The sequence below is a fragment of the Gymnoscopelus microlampas genome (genome assembly GCF_963454915.1).
Source record: "Gymnoscopelus microlampas genome assembly, chromosome: 1".
NCBI lineage: Eukaryota > Metazoa > Chordata > Actinopteri > Myctophiformes > Myctophidae > Gymnoscopelus > Gymnoscopelus microlampas.
In genome coordinates this window covers 24312625-24333042 of record NC_139962.1, presented here as the reverse complement: position 1 = coordinate 24333042, position 20418 = coordinate 24312625, and the positions used below count along the sequence as shown (strand labels likewise).

The 20418-nt window shown below is 41.5% G+C and overlaps 1 protein-coding gene across 4 annotated transcripts in view; it reads left to right on the top strand.

Moving 5' to 3' along the window:
• cbfa2t3 (CBFA2/RUNX1 partner transcriptional co-repressor 3) overlaps window positions 1-16179 on the top strand; it is a 65533-nt gene extending 49354 nt beyond the window's left edge. For 3 of the 4 annotated variants that reach the window (XM_084057344.1, XM_084057346.1, XM_084057347.1), the window contains exons 7-12: window positions 536-636; window positions 2865-3108; window positions 4130-4198; window positions 6313-6366; window positions 8744-8934; window positions 10122-16179. In XM_084057344.1, coding sequence (XP_083913470.1) covers window positions 536-636; window positions 2865-3108; window positions 4130-4198; window positions 6313-6366; window positions 8744-8934; window positions 10122-10487 — 1025 coding nt within the window. In that variant the 3' untranslated portion in view covers window positions 10488-16179. The remainder of the gene's footprint in view (window positions 1-535; window positions 637-2864; window positions 3109-4129; window positions 4199-6312; window positions 6367-8743; window positions 8935-10121) is intronic. The other variant, XM_084057345.1, reaches the window with a different exon arrangement.
• Window positions 16180-20418: the final 4239 nt, after the last annotated feature.

The following is a 20418-nucleotide window of genomic DNA, read 5'->3' as shown; positions in this document are numbered from 1 at the left end:
TACTTTCACCCAGAAGCTTTGTTCAAACTTTAAAATGTTTGTCTTCTTTGGGAATAGAGGGGAGGTTTTTGAAACTTTTTGAAATGTTTTATGCTTTTGGAAATATTTAACTTTTAGAAATTTTACACTTGTCCTAGACTAGTTCAGTCGTGGTGGGGTCCAGGGACCCCCAGGCGTTCCTTGAGGGTATTCCAAATGGACCCTTACAGGTCTGTAACTCTGAGAGTGTACACATTTGTACACTCTCAGAGTTAGAATGACTGCACTAGTACAACCACTACTTCAGTCATGTATGATGCACCAACTTCAGAGAGTTCAGGAATGAATGACGTCATCACCTTTATTGTTTTATATTTTTTTAAATGGAGCTTACAGTGTTTTTTGCTGCAGAGTAATATCCTCAGTGTTCTTTTGCTGTAACAATCTGAGCCCTAAGTTAAATTGATGTCGAGGGTTTTACTGTGCGGCAGACAGTCAGTTGTGTCTGAGTGCTGTGTGTCTGACCGAGATGCTGTCGCATGTGTTTGCATTGCAGCAGTTCACGGAGCACGCCAGGAGGAAGTGATCGATCACCGCCTGACCGATCGGGAGTGGGCAGAGGAATGGAAGCATCTTGATAATGTACGCATCAGCGGGGTAGCTACGTTTCTTTTAACACTGACTTCTTTATTTTGTTCCTGATGACAAAAGTCCCTTTGTGCCGTACACAGGAGCAGAAAGCAGGGCTGAATTCTACTGTAGGCAGTGGTGGACAAAGTACTCAACCTCAATACTTGAGTTAAAGTATAGATACTCCTGGTCCAATATTACTCAAGTACAAGTGAAAGTTGCTCTGTCAAATTTGTACTTGAGTTACAAAGTACAACATTTTTAATATCAATGCATTGCTGTATTAACATTTAGACCCCTCCGCCCCCAAAAATATAAAACATTTTTCCTAGAAATGCCTGTGGAGTCAAAAGCACAATATGTGTCTAAATTTTGGAGTGAAAGTCATATGGGTCATTGAAAGTCGTATCCAAAAACACAAATACTCGAGTAAAGTACATATAATAAAAGTACTTAAGTACAGTACTCAAATAGATGTACTTTGTTACTGTCCACCACTGACTGTAGGTTTTAGTGCTAGAGAGATGACGTGCAGACAAGGACAGGAGGTATTGACCAAAGGAGGAACCTCAGTGCCAGACTTTAGGATGTGATGGACAGCTGACCTTAATAGGTCTGCACCGACGTGATGAATTAACAAAACAAAACCTCTTTTCTCTCCTGAACATAAGCATACAAGGTGTAGTAGGACCCATCTCAGTGTCATCAAGCCTAGGGAACACACACACACACACACACACACACACACACACACACACGCACACACGCACACAGGGCCCAGATGGAGCTCAGGACCCAGTAGAGAGCAGCTCCAGCTGGGGAGAGCAGCTGAGACAAGGGTTTCAGTCATGGATGGAACTAGCCTGGCCTGGACCCCTGCCAAATTAGAAACACTTCAGTGAAATAAATATAGCTAACTCACGGCGCATACAGGAGAGAGAGAGAGAGAGAGAGAGAGAGAGAGAGAGAGAGAGAGAGAGAGAGAGAGAGAGAGAGAGAGAGAGAGAGAGAGAGAGAGAGAGAGAGAGAGAGAGAGAGAGAGAAGAGAGAGAGAGAGAGAGAGAGAGAGAGAGAGAGAGAGAGAGAGAGAGAGAGAGAGAGAGAGGAGAGAGAGAGAGAGAGAGAGAGAGAGAGAGAGAGAGAGAGAGAGAGAGAGAGAGAGAGAGATGAAGGGTGAATACGAGGAAAAATATGGACTTAATGCAGAGCATGTCAAACCAATTTAACAGAACCAGAGGAGAATGGAAACATTATGAAGGGTGGAAAATAAAAACCCTGACATAGTGTTTAGAAAGGAAGAAAGGAAAGGAGACGAGAGAGACTTAAGGCGGTTTAACAGGCAAAGCATGGAGCAGAAGGGTGGAAGGAATCGGTTCGTTTTTGTTTTTGTTTTTTTCCATCAGTAGCCCAGCTGTTACATTGCCATTGTTATGCCGCACTTCAATAGAAGCACACGCACGTGCACGCACACACACACACACACACACACACACACACACACACACACACACACACACACACACACACACACACACACACACACACACACACACACACACACATTCTCTTGTTTATATCCACCCACCTACAGTAACACAGTGCTTCTATTCAGTGCTCCCTACACAGTAAAAAAAACTCAGTGTATTTTAGTCATGTACAAATGTAACAAAATGTAACCAAATGTCTCCAAAGGGACCTGTAAAGGTTTGTAACTCTTGGAGTTACAAATGGATAAATGAACACTAAGAATTGTACTGTTTTGAAGGACGTTCATATTGATGTGTTGTGATTAAGCCTCAGTATCTGTGTAGTAGAGCAGCCCTGCTTGTAGCTCAGAAGCCAAATATCTCCCTTGGGTGTTTGTGTTTGGTTTCACTTCCAGGAGACTTAGGTTAAAATCCAGGTGGTTTGCAGTTGCAAATGACCTTTCACTTCTATTTTCCTCTGTCATGTGACTGTGGTGTCGGTGATGGCTGATTTAAACAGGGGTTCTCAAAATGGGGTCTGGGGATCCCCAGGGGTCCTTGAGATGGGGGTTCGTGGCCAAATACATATGAAATTGAGTGTTCTTGACATGAAAAAGTTTGAGAACCACTTATTTTAAAAAGGTCACACCCAGCTCAGTGTCCTAATTAATTTTAGACTCAGGCCATGTTTGACCGCTTAAATCAGCCGTCACCCACACCACAGTGACGGTAAAGGCGATGTGTCGTGCGTCATCTGAACCTCGTCCTGTCCCTTCTATGCGTCTTCAGCTGTTGAACTGCATCATGGACATGGTGGAGAAGACGCGACGCTCCCTGACGGTGCTGCGCCGCTGCCAGGAGGCAGACCGCGAGGAGATGAACCACTGGATACGGCGCTACAGCGACGTGGAGGAGATGAAAAAAGGTGGGAGCAACGGACAGCAACATCGCCCTCCTCCTCCTCCTCCTCCTCTCCCTCCTCCTCACCACAACTCCTCCAACACAGCTAACAGCAGCGAGCCTCAGAACATAGGTACTAAAAGCCGCTGCTGCCGAAAATCACTACGAATCCACAGACAGAAAGAAAGGCACACAGGAAGTAATTAACCTGAGCAAAACTTCTGGCCATAATGGGAGTCGGGGTCAGGGGGGGGGGGGGGCTTTGTTTATGCTCAGAGGAATACCCCGTGATGCCTTGAATTCATGGAGATTCTTTCGTTTTTCTCGCATGCCTTTACGGTGAATGAAAAGATGAATAAAAAATTGAGAAAATACTTTTGAGCAGAAATGCATGTGTTTTGGATGTACTGAGCAACTGGATACATAACAATTTGACAACTGAGACTTTTTTTTAATATCGTTTTGCTGTTGTTGAATTTGGCCTCCTATTAACTGCAATTCATCAAGTATTGCTGACAGTTTATGACTTTCAGCCCCTCAATGTAACTACTTTCAACCTGGTGTCCCTATTTGGGCATATCATTATAGGCATTTGTTTTTCTTTCTCCCAAAAATAGCCGATCTCACAACACGTTGCATGTAGATAGATAGATAGATAGATAGATAGATAGATAGATAGATAGATAGATAGATAGTTATATAGATAGATACATAGATACATAGATAGATAGATATATAGATAGATAGATAGATAGATACTTTATTGTCCTTGCGGAAATTCATTTTGTGCCAAGCAGCCATCTGGATACAGAAAAAATCACAAAACATAGACAGATCTACTCAGTGCTACACAGCTCCTCTCTTACAGAGTGAAAACTAGAAGTCATGGATCGCAACACGTTTCTGAGCATGTAGATCGGCTATTTTCCGATGGGGGGGTACGCGGCCAGATACTTGGCACGAAAAAGTTTGAGAACTACTGATTTAGAAGGCATTTGTAGAATCGGTCGCTGGTCTTAATGGGTTAATGCTGCCCCAAAAAATAAGTCCAGAAACTGAGGGTGTGTGTGTGTGTGTGTGTGTGTGTGTGTGTGTGTGTGTGTGTGTGTGTGTGCGTGTGCGTGTGTGCGTGTTGCTGTGTGTGCATTTTTCAGAGATCCACCGAGACTTCTTGCACAGGCCTGCCTCAGGATACCTGCCTGAAGAGATCTGGAGGAAAGCTGGTAAGAGTCAACAACCACGGTCCCCTGTTATGTCCTCTGCATGGTCCACATGCATTGAGTAGCTCTATCTAAGAATAGGGGCCTCATTTACATGAACCGCTGTACACACAAAATGGGACAAAACGCACCACCTCCTGCGCAAAAGTTGGTAGATTTATAAAACGAATTTGATGGGAGAATGTGCACACCAGTACAGCACTGTCTGACACATGTGGAGACAATTAGTAACAATGACAGGAATGTAGTGAAACGCTATAAAGCTAAACCTTCTAATGACCTTTCTCACACAATTCATTTCACTCCCTATCAAATCACACAGCCTTCTATTAGACTTGTATGTGTGTGATCGTGCAAATATGATTCTGACAAACGTAGCTCGATGGCCTGACTCAACCCACGATTACTTTTCTGAGACACAGCAGTGAAGGCAACAGACTGGACTAGTGTCTGATGGCTGGCTTCTTGATAAAGTTACTGCTCATTATAGTCATTTTGCTGGCTTTTTAACTAAAGTAGTCAGTGGTTTATCATTGATGTATAGCTCTTGTTGTCTTAGCCACTGCTTCACACGGGTTTCAGTTGTATTGATCTGCTCAAATGCATTAATCATTATGGTTAATTGTGGAAGTGAAGAGGGCAGGATATAAAGGGACTGGGAGAGTATCGTGCAGGTATGCGTGTGCACGGTTTTATAAATCAATGCAGGATCTAAAAGGGAGAGTATCGTGCAGGTATGCATGTGCACAGTTTTATAAATCTGTCTCTTTTCCCGCATAATAAACTTTTAGTATGGAATGCACGCGCAGTTTTATAAATGACGCCCCAGAAGCCTAATATATTTCTTGGCCAAGGGGGATACCCCTTAGAGCTGAGCAGTAAATGTTTGGCATCCCACCACACATGTGCCCACACACACATATGCACGCACGCGCACGCGCACACGCACACGCACACGCACACGCACACGCACACACACACACACACACACACACACACACACACACACACAATCACACACACACACACACACACACACACACACACACACACACACACACACACACACACACACACACACACACACACACACACACACACACACACACACACACTACCTGAGGCAGAGACAGAACAGAGGCCTTGCAGTTTGCAGGTCCATAAGGCCAGAGGATTGGAGGCCCTCTGAGTCATTAGGGCTAAACACTCTCCATCTGTCACCACTATGAAAGGCCACTGCAGTTATACTTGCAGTGAAAATGCAGTCACCTGGCCCGAGGCGGGCCACAGCAGTACAGCACCAGGCTGTTGTCCCAGCATTATAACTGGATTCCACTGGAATCAGAAAAACAGAAACCTCTGACTTCACACTGCTTTTCATTGTGACAGCTAACAGTATAGCTTCTGCACAATACATAAACATAATTTTGTTGAACCAAACAAAGGCCCCCTGGGATCGTTGAATTGGGTAATGTCGGTTACAATGGTATCCTGACAAGCATAATTTGCCTCATGTTTTCGTGGAAGTGTGGTCCAGTAGATGGAAGGGTTGCATTGTTTGGGCCTTTCTGTATATCATGCAGAAACCTTGTATCTCCATATTTTAGACTTGTTATGTTTTTTTGCAAATGAATGCCCTACTTTATCATACTACAGTGTCACACAAAGTACTGTAGCTGAAATAACCAATCTACAAGCTCACAACGCATTGTGAGCTTGCTCACAACGCTTTACCACTTTAAAAGTGAAAGTGGTTAAGTGTGTCTGAGGGTTTTATTATTATTGAACCAATGAAAAGCATTAACAAGATCTTGTGACTAAATAATAACTACACTGGATCCATAGGAACACAGGTTATTTTTTACATTTTCTGAAAAGTCACAATTTTGGACATACAAGGTTTCCACCCGACAGCGACGATATTGTATAGCAGATATTGTTATCCCAGCTCAGCTCTGGTCCATCCCCGGTCCCAGCACTATTATGTTGCAGTCATCCACCAATACCCGACCTACTGTAGGAAATATGCTGCTGCTGTCTGCAAAATACTGTGCTGCATTTTCACCTGCAGAAAAAAAAACAAAGCTCTTTTAATAGCATAGTTGTCTTTCATCCAGGTACCACCAGCATCCCGCTCTCCCCAGCACTAAAGCACCTCCAAAACAAGCAGGGTGAGTAACGCACCTCACCTCACCTCCTACCATCTCGCCGCTAGGGCTGCATAATGTATCGAAAATGTTTCGTCATCGCAATATCAACATGCACAATATATTGCACATATCGCAGCTGCTTGAACTGCAATAAATGGTATATTTACATGCATATTTTATTCTTACGTTGTGCGTTGATGTTGCATGCCAACAATACCCGATCTACAAACTCACAACTCGCTGCGGCGGGAGGCGTTGTGAGCTTGGAGATCAGGATTTAAGTTGTTTTGTTGATATATAAGGTGGGGGGGGGGGGGATATCCAGTTAATGTTATTGGTTCTTCTAAATATCGGTTTTGATATATTTTCAGTTAAGCTCTAGTGTGATGCCATCTCTCTTCTCTGTATAAATGGGGTTTATCTCACTGCTGCCTCAGCAGCCAGCTATTTTGTATGGAGGAAGCTGTAGCACCTCTTCCTATTAATTGATGCCAGACACGTACTCTCTGGTCTGGTTCAGGTGAAGAGACTCCGGTGCGTTTAGAAAACAAGATCAGAAGTGTGAAAAAGCGGACAGAAACGCACATTCCCGGCGGAATTAAAACGTTAATATTGCTGCCCCGTGTTTTCCATTAAGTGCTAATTGCCCTGGCATCTGCTATGCAGTCTCCTTGATAAGAATTAATTAAATTTGCCAACTAATCTTAGTGGTGCATGTATTAGCCCTGATAGCTGAGAAGCTTAGGATGGTGCAGATAGTAGTAGTGGTGTGTGAGGGGGTGGGGGTGGCGGGTGGGGGCAATAATACAAGGAGGAAAAAAAGGGGAAATAAAATGAAGGATGAAGGTAAAGACAGGATGTGTGTGAAAGTGGTGGTGGTGTGTGTGTGTGTGTGTGTGTGTGTGTGTGTGTGGGGGGTGGGGGGGGGGGCTTGGGAGGATCGACAGAATACCAACTACTTCAGCAGAACACGAGGAGAATATCTGGCTCAACACACACACACACACACACACACACACACACACACACACACACGCACACGCACACGCACACACACGCGCTTGCTGCCTTCTTCTCGACACAGCTGTAGTTTGAGACAACTGGGCGAGTGCCAACTGCATGAGTTCACTCATTTACACGGACAGACTCACAGATAATGCAGCAGTGGAGAGAACAGTATCTCTCAAGTCTCTTAAATGTCATGACTGCTGGGACAAAAGTTTTCATTGGCTGAAAACTTCTTGTGGTCGTGACATATCAATTTAGTAATTGCCTCTTGGCATAATTCTAAACCTTGTAAATTTAGCTGCCCCTTTCTCCACAGTATTCTCTAGAGCTCTGCAAGGTATGGAAAATGTACGCTTGTTTTGTTTTTCCTGTGGGGAGAGCGAGGAAAGATGGCAAACCACAATCACTCCTGCCTTTTATTGAGCGTTGGGGGCTCTGGAAACTCCTATTTTAGACTGCCATCTGTAAAGGAGTCTGCGCACCTGCCTGTTCTAAAAACACAGCCTCCTCACTCATGTACGTGCTGGCATTTGTAGAACAAAAGGCCACAGGCTAACGTCTCCTTCATGGGAACTCCTGCAGTGACGTTATACATCACTGATGGGGAGGCAATTCAGTGTCTTCACTTTTAAGTGTTTTATTTGTTTTGTTTTCCCATTGACTCATTCTAATGGCAGGAGGGCAATTTATGAACAGCAGGGAATCCCAGACCACTGGGTTAATATTGAAGTTGGTGAACAAAGTTTGGAGACATCTGCTGTTGTCAGCACTGAAAATGATTGCTGCGAGACGTGTTTGAATTAATTATTCAAGTCTGTCTGCTGTCTTATTCTGACAGAAGGTTTTAAATCTTGGATGATGTACATCTGTTAGCTGAGATACAACAAGAAAAAAGCTTATGCTTACTTTATACTGCGTCGCACGACGGCGTCACGTAGTGGAAATTAGCAGATTCACAAGCTCACTATAAGACGTGTGCTTGTAGATTTGCAATTTTCCCACAACACCATCAATAAAGGAGGACGCAGGGGACAGAATAGGTAGCAGTGGTTCTCAAAATGGGGTCTGGGGACCCCAGAGGGGTCCTTGAGGGGATCCCAGGGGGTCCCCAGCAAAATGTGTTCAACCACTTTAACCCTATATACATAGGCCATTTGAAAATAGCTGATCAACAAGCTCCACAACGAAACAACACAAATCTTGTATGGGGGTCCCTGGCACAAAATATTTTAAGATGGGGGGTCCACAGCCAAATACATATAAGTCCTTGACATGAAAATGTTTGAGAACCACTAGCCTTCAGTAGTAACACCTCTCTCTCTCCCTCCCTACTTCCCTCTCTCTCCCTCCCTACCTCTCTCTCGGTCCCTCTCTCTCTCTCTCTCTGCAGAGGAGGCTGTGAATGAGGTGAAGAGACAAGCGATGTCAGAGCTGCAGAAGGCGGTGTCAGACGCTGAGAGGAAAGCTCACGAGATGATCTCAGTGGAGCGCTCTAAGATGGAGAGGGCCCTGGCCGACGCCAAGCGGCAGGCCTCCGAGGATGCATTGACTGTCATCAACCAGCAGGAGGACTCAAGTGAAGTGAGTATCACAGACCCCCCACCCGCTATGCCACGCTGTAAAATCCTGAGCATTCATTTAACTGAGAAAAATATAGTACAAGTAAAGTACATTTTGACAGTAGAGAAGCAGTTCCATGACAGTCTCAGTCAGGGTTGAACAATGCTCAGGATTTTGCGGTATGCTCTCATGTCCTCACTTGCTCATTATTCACTCGCTTCCTCAACTCTTCCCCCTCGTTCCCCTTCTTTGCACTCATCCCATGTCCGGTAGTCTGGTCCCCCGGTCCTGTTGTGTGGTCTGTGTCATGTGCAATCTCCTCATTTTCACTGCTTGATGATGGTTTAGCAGTGAGCTACAGTACTGCAGCGAACAGGAGCACTCGTCCTGCATTACTTTTTTAATCACTTTAAAACAAGGCAGGCGCATCGACAGCAAGGCCTTGAGGCTCATGAAGAGCGCCCAAGCGAACCGACAGCCGAGCTGTCAACGGCCTTGTGCGTCGATGAGCGTGCCGTCCAAGTAGGCAAGCCACGGTGGACGGAATAGGTTATCATCTTAACCAACATGAGTCCCTCCCCCGGTCTCAGCCAGTCATATAGGGCATCTGAGCTCATGCGTCCACATGTCATACCAGGAAAAAATTGACTTCGCCTACAGTACAGCTGGCTGCTGCTGCTCTGGTCTAGCACTGTGTTGCCATTTTGATTATAGAGGAGGCTGTCCAGCTGCCTGTGTAAATAAAGGCAGGCAGACCCAGATGGTTGGAGCAGAATGCCAGACAGAGGCCGTTAGAGAGCAGTTGACCACCACCTGCTGGTACCACTGACCATGGCCTTGGACCACGACTTGAAACATTTAAATCAAATCCATGTGCAAAGAAGGCAAATTAAATAATAATAATAATAATGATAATAATAACATTAAATTATATTATTATTATTAGTATACAAAAACTGTTTAAAATGTTCAAAAAATGTTAACATTTTCAAAAATAGCATTTTGAGCTTATAGATCGTCTATTTTCACTATTCATGGTACGACAAGTCTAAGCCATAAGTGGTTAATACAGTAAGTATTAAAAATACATCATCCGTAAGTAAAGAAACTGAAAAAAAAAGAAAAGAAAGATGTAGCACAACAGCCGAAACTTCTATTAGATGAGACTTATTTTTATCAACCCGCTTCTCCCCCCACTGTCTTCCCAGAGCTGCTGGAACTGCGGCAGGAAGGCCAGCGAGACGTGCAGTGGCTGCAACACGGCTCGCTACTGCGGCTCCTTCTGCCAGCACAAGGACTGGGAGAAGCACCACCACGTCTGCGGCCAGGGTCTGCAGGGACTGCCGGGGGGCAGCAGCGTCCCGCTGGGGACCCCGTCGTCCTCTGCGTCCTCCAGCGCGCCCCCCACCCATTCGGAGAGCACTCCGCCAGGCGCCCTGTCCCTGGCAGGCCAGGCCTGTATAGGAGGTGGTGGTGGAAGCGTCTCTGCCAGCCCGAAGGAGAGCAGTTCCAGCAGTGCCTCTCGCTCCACCACCCCGGCCACCCCTGCCCTGCTGGACGCCACCTCTCGCTGACCTCTGAGCCCTTCACTCCTTTATTTTTTTGGACACTAGACGCTACAGTGCCCGACACTCCAACGAAAACAAAACCAAACTGAGGAATCTTCATCGCACATTGCACCCATTCCTCTTTCCCTGCTTCACTCTCGACTCACTGAAGCGCTCAAAGTTATACACGGTGAAATCCTGAGTGTTAATTTAACTCTGAGAGTATACAAATGTAACTAAATGGACCCTTACGAGTCCATTTGGTTACATTTGTACACTCTGCGATACAAATGGATGGATTATCACTGAGGATTTCACAGTACAGCTGATGATGAAAAAGAAATATAAAAGATACTTCTGTCAGTCAGATATACTTCTCTACATCACCCCCTTCCACACACATAGAGACTCCAGTCTGGGTTTCAGTGTAGTGTAAAGCATGGAAGGTACAGTGACTCCTCTCCCCGTGTTCAATAACAAAACATATCAGGCTTACTTGCTGATGATGTGAGCTTTGATATAAGACTATGTGCCCTCAGGCAATACAGGATGTGTGGAAACATAACACTGAAGAGAAGTTAACTAATTGCTTAGCACTTGGATAGGATTTCCCTTTAATTCAGCACCAGTGACAGCAATGCCCAGCCCCTGACGTGTGCACTACTATATCACACCTCTCACAGAAGTGGCACTTCCTGCACAGTGTCTTTGAGAAGACGCGTGGGGGTGGAGAATAGTACCTTTCTTCCATTGAAGGAGGGAAGGGGGGAAAAATTCATTGAAGCGATTTATTCCTCAGAAACAGTTATTTATCTGATATTTCTTTTTTTGGCTTTAAGGGAAATTAAAGAAAAGTCCAAATATTCTAAATGAATAACGATGATGATGCTAATAATAATGATGATATGAAAATAAATTTTAAACTGTTAACTACCTTGCTAGCGAGCCAAGAAAATCTACACCGGACTCACCTCTCTGCACCATTGTGAACCCAAATGAATTCAAAGAAGAAAAAAATAATAATAACATGATCCAAACCTTTGTATTACACTGCCAAAGTGAGGAAGTAAGAGATAAGGAGAAGCACTCATCTTGTAACCAAACGCAAAGCAACATCCCCTCCTCAGCAGATAAAACCTGATTCATGCTTCGGGAACGGTGTCGCTCTGCAAAAAAATATCTCTTTTTTTTTTCAATTGAAGACGTGTTATTTTTGACGAGCTACACTGTTGCCGAAGCATGAATCAAGTTTAAGCCAGCCCTGAGAGGGCCAGACTGCAGAGGTGCTACAGAACAGCACCCAGAGACAGTCAGACAGACATACTGTACGTAGACTGTGCCATTCTATGCTCTGTAGCCGCCTGCTGCAAGCCTGGACAAACCAACAGTGATTCCTCAGTGACGGCCCAGACTAGTGAACACAAGAATGGACATCGTGGTGAACTTGCCCGCCAGATACGTTTATTGGAATGGACGGAGACCCTGCCAATGAGTGATTTATGTGAACACTGAACAGTAACAGAGAGGACAGAGAAAAAGAGGAAAGGAAAGCTATTTGGAAAGAAGATAACATGGCAAAAAAAGAAAAAGAAAAAAGAAACGGAGTTGCCCGAAAACCTCAAAAAACAAACTTGATAAAAAAAAATAAAAAAAAATGTCCAAGAAAGCATTGTATAATATGGAGAAATATGGAAAGGTTGTTTTTAAATTGTTTTTTTGTTTTGTTTTTTTAAACAAGCTCCATGAAGAGGAGATATTTGCTGTTACCTTTTCATTCTCTCCCTCCTTTTCCAAAGCATGATAAACAGACTAAAGAGCCTCGTAATGAGCGGTGTAGACTCATTTCTCCTCTCTTTCTACCTCCCCTCGCCTCCTCATCAACCCCTCTCTGCTCCTCCCCACCACTGGCCCTGGACCCCCAGCCTACTTTGGACAGAGCCTCTGAGAAGTCGCGTGGGAAGGGATCAAACCTGCTTGTAGATACTCCTTTTATTTGCTTTGGGTTTTTTCAATAATGTCTCTTGTCGCTGACGTCCACCTGTGCTGCCCTTGTGTATATCCAGAAAGATGGGACTTTGTTTTTCTTTCATTTTTCCTCCTTTAGTTTGGGCTGAATATTGAAGTCAGAGCAAGGACACTCTTTTACGAGGCAAAGCCCCATGTTGTACTTATTGTTTAATTTGTTGTATCTATATCAATGAGATGAAACTCCTCTTGTAGAATATTTTGTATTGCTCGCATTGTAAGACAGTGAGAGGACGGAGGTGCAATATGAAGAGAATTCAGCTACTGAATGGAACCTCAACAACTGCCCATAGGGTGTCATATAATATAGATACATATAAATATATTTAAAGTAACATCAGTAACTTAATGTGAATGTACATAGTATTTAAAGAGGTCCAAAAATGTGTTTGCCAAATAACAGAAACCTTTAAAGTCAAATGTCCGGAATATAATTTTCTCAGAGTTTGTTCTTTTCTCAAATTTATCAGTCATCTTTTCTCGTAGCATTTAAAACACTCAAATTTCACAGATCAAAGTGATGAGATTCTGTATGGAGCAGAAGTCAAACGTCCATACAGAAACACTACACATGTAGCTGAAAAAGGGATGAAGACTAATTAAGGTTGGATGGACACTACAACATTTCTTGAATTAAGTCCAAAGTTGTCATGCCAGCCAAAAGACTTTGACAGAAACAAAGATAATATATTATTTTCACCTTGTTTTGTTTTTTTTCTTTACATTTGGTGGATTAATTAACTGACTTATCTTGTCAGTGTCTTGTAGTGTGCTTCATCGGCCTCAGGTCAGTTTTCATCCTACTGGTGAGGATTCAACAGCATGCTGGTAAACAAAAAAAAGGGGACACAGGTTTTTAGGCCCATCTAAAACTTGAGAAGAATTACGACACATCAAATGTGGGATTCAAAGTCAAACCTTCACTGTAAAATCCCGAGTGTTACTTTAATTCTGAAAGTGTACAAATGGACCCTTTTGTACACACAGAGTTAAATTAACTCTCAGGATTTTACTGTGTTGAGTTTCGTTCAGTCTTGGGGCTCGTTGTGAAACATTGTCATCCTTTGGGCTTTAGTGCCACCTCGTCCTCAACAACCTGTGTCTATGTACGCTATGTATGTTTGCCCTGCACCACCTGGTGCAAGACAAACCATCACTCACCTACATACTGTTTACTGTAGGAGTAAGAGATACACCAGTGTTAAGCTACAGGAAAACTAACCTCAAAGCTTTTTTTGTTTATACCGTATCTGTTAAACCCCAGTTATATTGCATTATTTCTTAAGATGCAGTTTGATATACGATCGACTAAAGGGTACATCGATGATTTGGCACTGATTAACATTTGTCCAAGCCAAGAAGTGAGTAGCATTTCCCCTTTCATGTTTTTTGTTAAGACTACTGGCAGAATAATCGGCCTCGACGAAAATGCATTTATAGCTTGCATAAACAAGCTATAAAGAACGGTCATTCTCAAGCAAATGTAATTCTTACTAGTCTAATCCCTAACAAAATTGGTGTCATACCTCTAGTGATGGACCAAATTTGAAAAACAACAAATAACATATTGTCAAAAGGGAAATTCTGGCATTTGGCTACCCATGCATCTGTCTATGTCTGTGTGTTCTATCATACCTTGAGATATGGCATTGAATTCAGCCTTTTCCTGTATTTCGCTCCTCTTTCCCTCTGTCCTCCCGTCTAATCTCATCACCACTACCACAGGCCTCTCTTTACAAGCCCCCTCACACTAGCTACCTCCTGTGACCATACAGCTAACCACCAGGAGAGGTTGACCTGGACTTTGAAAGCTGGGCTGAGAACAGGCATGGGAACTTTGTGCATTTTTAAAACAATGGCATTGAACGGAATTGGCATTGTGAATCATGTGAAGGGATATTTATTTCCACTAGATGTAATATAATTTGTTCTATTTTTATGGCAATAGTCGCCAGAATTGTTGGCATTTAACTAGACACTGTATACTGTATGTGTATACTCTATACTCTATCAGACTTCACGTGTATTCAGTACACATTTACCATTACCAAAATAAAAACAGAACCAACCATTACATGGCATTTGTAGTCCAAAACCAATAAAAGCACAGACCAAAGTAATCCTGCATTGCCAGAGTAGGCTCTGACATGCTGTGTATTGTAAGACCAGAAATAATGAGGTTAGAACTCCACTATACCATTTAACCAAAGTGTCTGAAATACACACGGTCAGAGCACACAAGTAAAGAACACACTCAACCAACAGGCTGAGTATGAGATATGGTATGTAAATGAGCAATTAAAGCAATCAAACAGCTTGTTTTCTATATATCAAACAATTCCTCCGAACAATAGGAGGAGCTCTTTATAGCATGCCTACTGATTGCTTTGAGTGTTCTTGCAGTACAAAGCCTTGCAGAGATATTATATTGAATGCATGTGGTGTGTGTTTGTGTGTGAATGGCGGTTAGTTCTTTAATATCTTTTAGTCACCTCTGTATAAACTACTTGAAACCTCCAGAGCTTTAATGAAACATCCTTAACAGACTAATGGTTCAGATTCAAAAGATCTTTTCTTAGAGTGAGAGTAAAATACATTAGCATACCAGATCCACATTGAAATGTCAATTCCATTCAATCCCAAGTGCTTTTTGCCTGCCAGTCAGCCCTCAGAAAAACAAAACAAAACCAAACTCAATGACCACTTAAGAATGACCAAAATCCAACCAAAAGCTACAGATACCTTTTTATTTATTTTCATGTTCATGTGTTTTGTGTTCTGGCCCAGGATTAGAACACTTTTCTTTTGGGGTAGATGTGGTGGGACATGAGGTGATTGTACACAGTCCCACAAAGGGAGTGTAGCTGCAATGGAGTGAGCAACCAGTTTACCAGTATCATTCACTGGGATTCCTCCCAGTGACTATCATTAGATAGGACAGAATAGATCAATTATTTTCTGTTTTCACTTTGTGTGAAACCACTTTTGTGCCGAGGTGTATTATTGTGTCATATTCTTTCTTAGCATTCTGTTAAGGTATAGTAAATGGCAAATGCATAAGTGCTTTCCTGTTGTGAAAATCATGAAAGGGTCTCAAAACATCTGTTTATTTATTCTGTTATACAGTATACACGATAGGGACAAAGTATATGTTTTTAAAAAAGGCACATGTTTGCAGGTTGGCAACTGTGTTTCCCTACCAATGAAGGTTCAAAGGCTCATCTAATGTGATGGCGGCATGTCTTTCCCATGAAGTAAGCACTGATTTAGTAGGAAGCTGATATGGCAAGTAGTGGATTGTTTCCCCAAAAGCCATGGCTCAGGATGGTCCTGTTTTTACCTTTACATACATACACAAATGGAAAAAGGTTTGGTTTTATATGTGTAGGGAAGCATTATATACTGTATTGTGCAATACATTATTACAGAAAAAAGAATTGTTTCTGTAGGAAAGGTTGGCGCTTTGAAGAGTTTTCAGTTTTTTTTGTCCTCTTTAACGGTCCTGTTACCATTTTAGCTGAAGTGATCTGTGCCAGAAGAATTAAATTCTGATTTGTATTATTTATTTCTTGCATGCTTTCCTCCCTGTTGCTATTACCGCTCTTTAACTGTTCGCTCTGTTGGATGTGTGAAGCTGTAAAACATTCTAATTCAGGTTAATGTCTGTGTTGAACAATGTAACTGTGTAATTAAAACATGAAATGAAATATTTATCATGATGGTGATTCTTACTTTTCTTAAGGTAGCTACAATAACTACATTTTCAGACACACTTATTTGTCTCAAAGGTCAAATCAGCCATCATGATTTTGGGGCATAAACAATTGGCCTACCTCATGAACAGATATTGCACTCAACAAAAATGAGTGCAATATCACTTACATATCAATAATCCATTTGGCTAGCCAAATGAAACATTTTAAAGCCTTTCATCAGTTTGATTCTTTGCATAGTTAAGCATATGCCTATGATCCATGATTCAATGTTAATCATGGATAATATTTCTCAGCAACTGTCAACTATAAAATACACTCATACTTACACTAGAGCCTTACAAAAGATTTAAAAAGATGATCACAATAAACACAATGTTCATAGAAATACATTAATATATGCATAAAACAAAATGCAAAGTGGTCAATCAGTGTGACCAGTGGTGTAAAGTAACTAAGTACATTTACTCAAGTACTGTAAAAAGTAAAAATGTTAGGTACTTTTTACTTTACTGGAGTATTTCCAATCTTCAGTACTTTTACTTCTACTCAACTACGCCTCAGAGGCAAATATTGTACTTTTACTCCATCACAATTATTTGAAAACTTAAGTTACTACTTACTTTGTAGATTTGGATTATTATTACAAAACAGTAACCACTTCAGCATTTGTACCACTTCAGCCCTATACATTTCAGCCATTTGAAAATACCCGATCTACAAGCTCACAATGCCTTGCAATGCAACACATTGTGAGCTTGTAGATCTGCTATTTTCAAAAGATTTGTATACATTTTATACATTTGAAAACTTGTGAAATGTGAGATTCTGCATAATGACTCCTTTCCACTTTTGGTACTTTAAGTACATTTTGATACCAATACTTTTGTATTTTTATTCAAGTACATTTTGAATTCCCGGACTTTTACTTATATTTCTACATCGCAGTATTGATACTTTTACTTTAAGGGATATTTCACTTCTAAACATGTTAAGGGTCATTTTAACGTCTACTGAGGCTTTTGTGTTTCACCCAAACAGTTAATAAGTTGCTTGATTCAGTATTATTAATATTAATTGTATCGACACGCCCCCTTCCTATACAAACCCATTGTAACTTAAAACTCCATTTTAACCATGATTCATCGAAAACACCCGTCCTTGGTTCTGGTGACTCATATGACCTCCTTATAGCCTACATGAGGGGTTCGTGTTTTTTAGATTACTTTTTTAATGTATTTTCTTTTTTATTATTATTATTGTTTTCTTTAAAAAAAAACATTTCCCCCCCAAAAATATTAAAATGTAATGAAAAAAGTTATTGAAAAAACACGGCCCCTCACGCAGGACAATATCTGTCACCAGAACCAAGACGGGTGTGTGTTTTTATTAAACTACGGAGTTTAAAGTTACAATGGGTTTGTATAGGAAGGGGGTGTGTCTGATAAAAAAATCAGAAATCTAAATACTGAATCAAGAAACTCAAAAACTGTCTGGGGTGAAACACAAAAGCCTCAGTAGACGTCACGTCACGACGTTACAATTACCCCAACCATTTTGAAAGTGAAATGTCCCTTTAAGTCAAACATGTGAGTACTTTTTCCACCACTGAGCGTGACTGACATAGAAGTCATCAATCAGAACCTCACAGGTGATCCTTATCAGCATACCTAACCTGATCATGATTTGTTAGGTTGTTGATGGACATTTCCCTACCGCTCCGCTGGTGAACGTAGACTAGCCTACTCCCTGTTCAACTCTAGAAGCTATTAGAGAGGTGGAAGTTTATAATTAGTGCTGTCAATTCAGATCTCTTCAACGAAAATATAAAAGGGCCCGGAAGTCAATATTATAGGCTACTTTATTTTTTTGATATTTATTTTATCTGCCGTTAGGATTTGCGATTATTGTTTAGACAACTCGAGCGGCTGGACAGCCGCAGGTGTTTATATGTTAAGGTTAAATCAATGAATATGGCGTTGGTTTACCTGGAAGGCACAGAGCCTTTCACCGAGGACCCGGTGAGTAAAACATCGTCCATCTCAGTGGTTCTCAATCTCAAACGTTTTCATGCAAGAACCCCATATTAATATGCAGGCTTCATGCAAGAACCCCATATTAATATGCTTAACCGCAAGCAACTCTTTAGAATAGATCCTATTTTTTATATCTGGAATCTATAGTTGCAATACCAACCCCTTGACAGCCCATACATTCAAACAGAAAAGTCTGATCTGTAAAACTTTTGTTAAACGACTTTAAACTCACCAACACAAAGTTGATTCAGACAATATAGAACATCACCAAACCCAGTACTTTTTTTAAATTTTATAAAAATGTCAACTTCCTGCTGATTTTAATATTTGAAGATCCGGATCTGCGGATCTAGTCCGTGTTTTCTTAATAAAAATGGCTAAATCTACAGGAAGTTAACATTTTTATTAAAAAAATATACAGTACTGGATTTGGTGACGCTCCATATATTGTCTGAATCAGCTTTGTTTGTGTTCGTTTATGTGCTAAAAGAGTGACTTTGAGAGCTGTTTTACTTTAATGTAAGTCAATGAGGAGCATATTTTGAATTATACATTTCTAATCAATGGAGCAATTATTTTTGATTTGCAAGGTAACTACACAACCCAAACCTCTACCAAAGTGGTCTTGCCCTTCAATGGTCGGCCCACCGGGCATATGCCCGGTATGCCAGCTGCCCAGTCCACCCCTGCCTGTAAGTGCTCTTTTAGAGTGGTTTTGAAGCCAAACCCCTTGTTTGAGCCAAATCTGGGTTGAACTTGATTTGTGGAGCTCTCTCTGGTGTTGTGTTTGTGGACGTTTTTGAAGTAGAATATGCACAGAATGTTTTTACTGAAAGTAGCTCATACCATGTCTAAGGTGGATTTTTAATGAAACAAAAACTTTGCAGATAGAGGATAATCCAAGCTTTCTGTACAGCTGCAATGTTGGTGAGTTTAAAATCGTTTAATACAATCAGATCGGACTTTTCTGTTTGGATGTATGGGCTGTCAAGGGTTGGTATTGCAACTCTAGATTCCAGATATTAATAGGATCTAAGATTGCTTGCGGCTAATGTAGTGCCAGGTAGGCTACCCTTTCCCCAATACAAGATTTTGGGTGTCAAAGGGATAGTTCACCCAATTTTTTTTTTCTTTTCTATCGATTAGTCACCCCATGGAGACTTGAATTCATGGATATTTTTTGGTCTATCTAAGGCAAGCCAATAATTTGATGACCATTGGAGTGGACACAAAGTCGTGTCTCCTACCTGAACTGCTGCCGGTCATCAAATTGGTTTAGGAATGCGACAAAAACAAAAACAATCCATGAATTCAAGTCTCCATGGGGTGACTAATCGATAGAAAAAGTATTTTTGGGGGTGAACTATCCCTTTAAAATGTTTCAGAAATATTCCACATTTTCCTAGATTTTATTTTTATAGACTTATCATCACGTTTCGGGAGCTCATTAACTAACTTTGATGGGGACTCCCTCTGCAAAGCTTGTAGATTGGCTACACATTTTAATACAAATAAAAAAAACACTGTTAAAGGACATTTGAATACAATAAACACAGAAGTAATTTTTTAAACAAAAGTAAAATTTACAGTGCAGAAGTATAATTAAAAATATAGGCCTAAGGCTTAAATTGGGCGCAAATGTAGCAAGTGTTTGGTGAAATGAAAAGCGTGCATCGACCGACACATTTTATTTATAAACGTTTCTAAAATAAAAATTGCAGATTTACATCATTACGGCAGTTCGACCGTGGGTATCCCGACGCGCATGCGCACAACAGCGCTGGATGCATCGTTGCCATGTCGGCTTATTATAAGCGACTTTGGGCTTCTTTTTCTGTAAAGTTGCTTTTAAATACTGGAAGTGGTTGCGTTTTTTTTTGGGCTTGTCTCTAAGTGTACTTGCTTATTTAGGCTCTCTTCCAATTTTTGTATTGTTTAAACCAGTGTTTCTCAAATATTTTCATAAATGTTTTGTTCCCACTGAGCATTTCATTGTTAGAATGTTTCAAAAAAACATTCCACATTTTGAGTTTTTGAAAACAGTAGATCTACTATTGTAGATTGGCTATTTATAAATAGCCGATGCATGATATTATAGGTTTAAGTGTGGCTTTTTGGGGGCTTTTCCTAGACCCGGTTGCTTATTTCTCTCACAAAATATGGCAACACTGGCTGGATGGGATC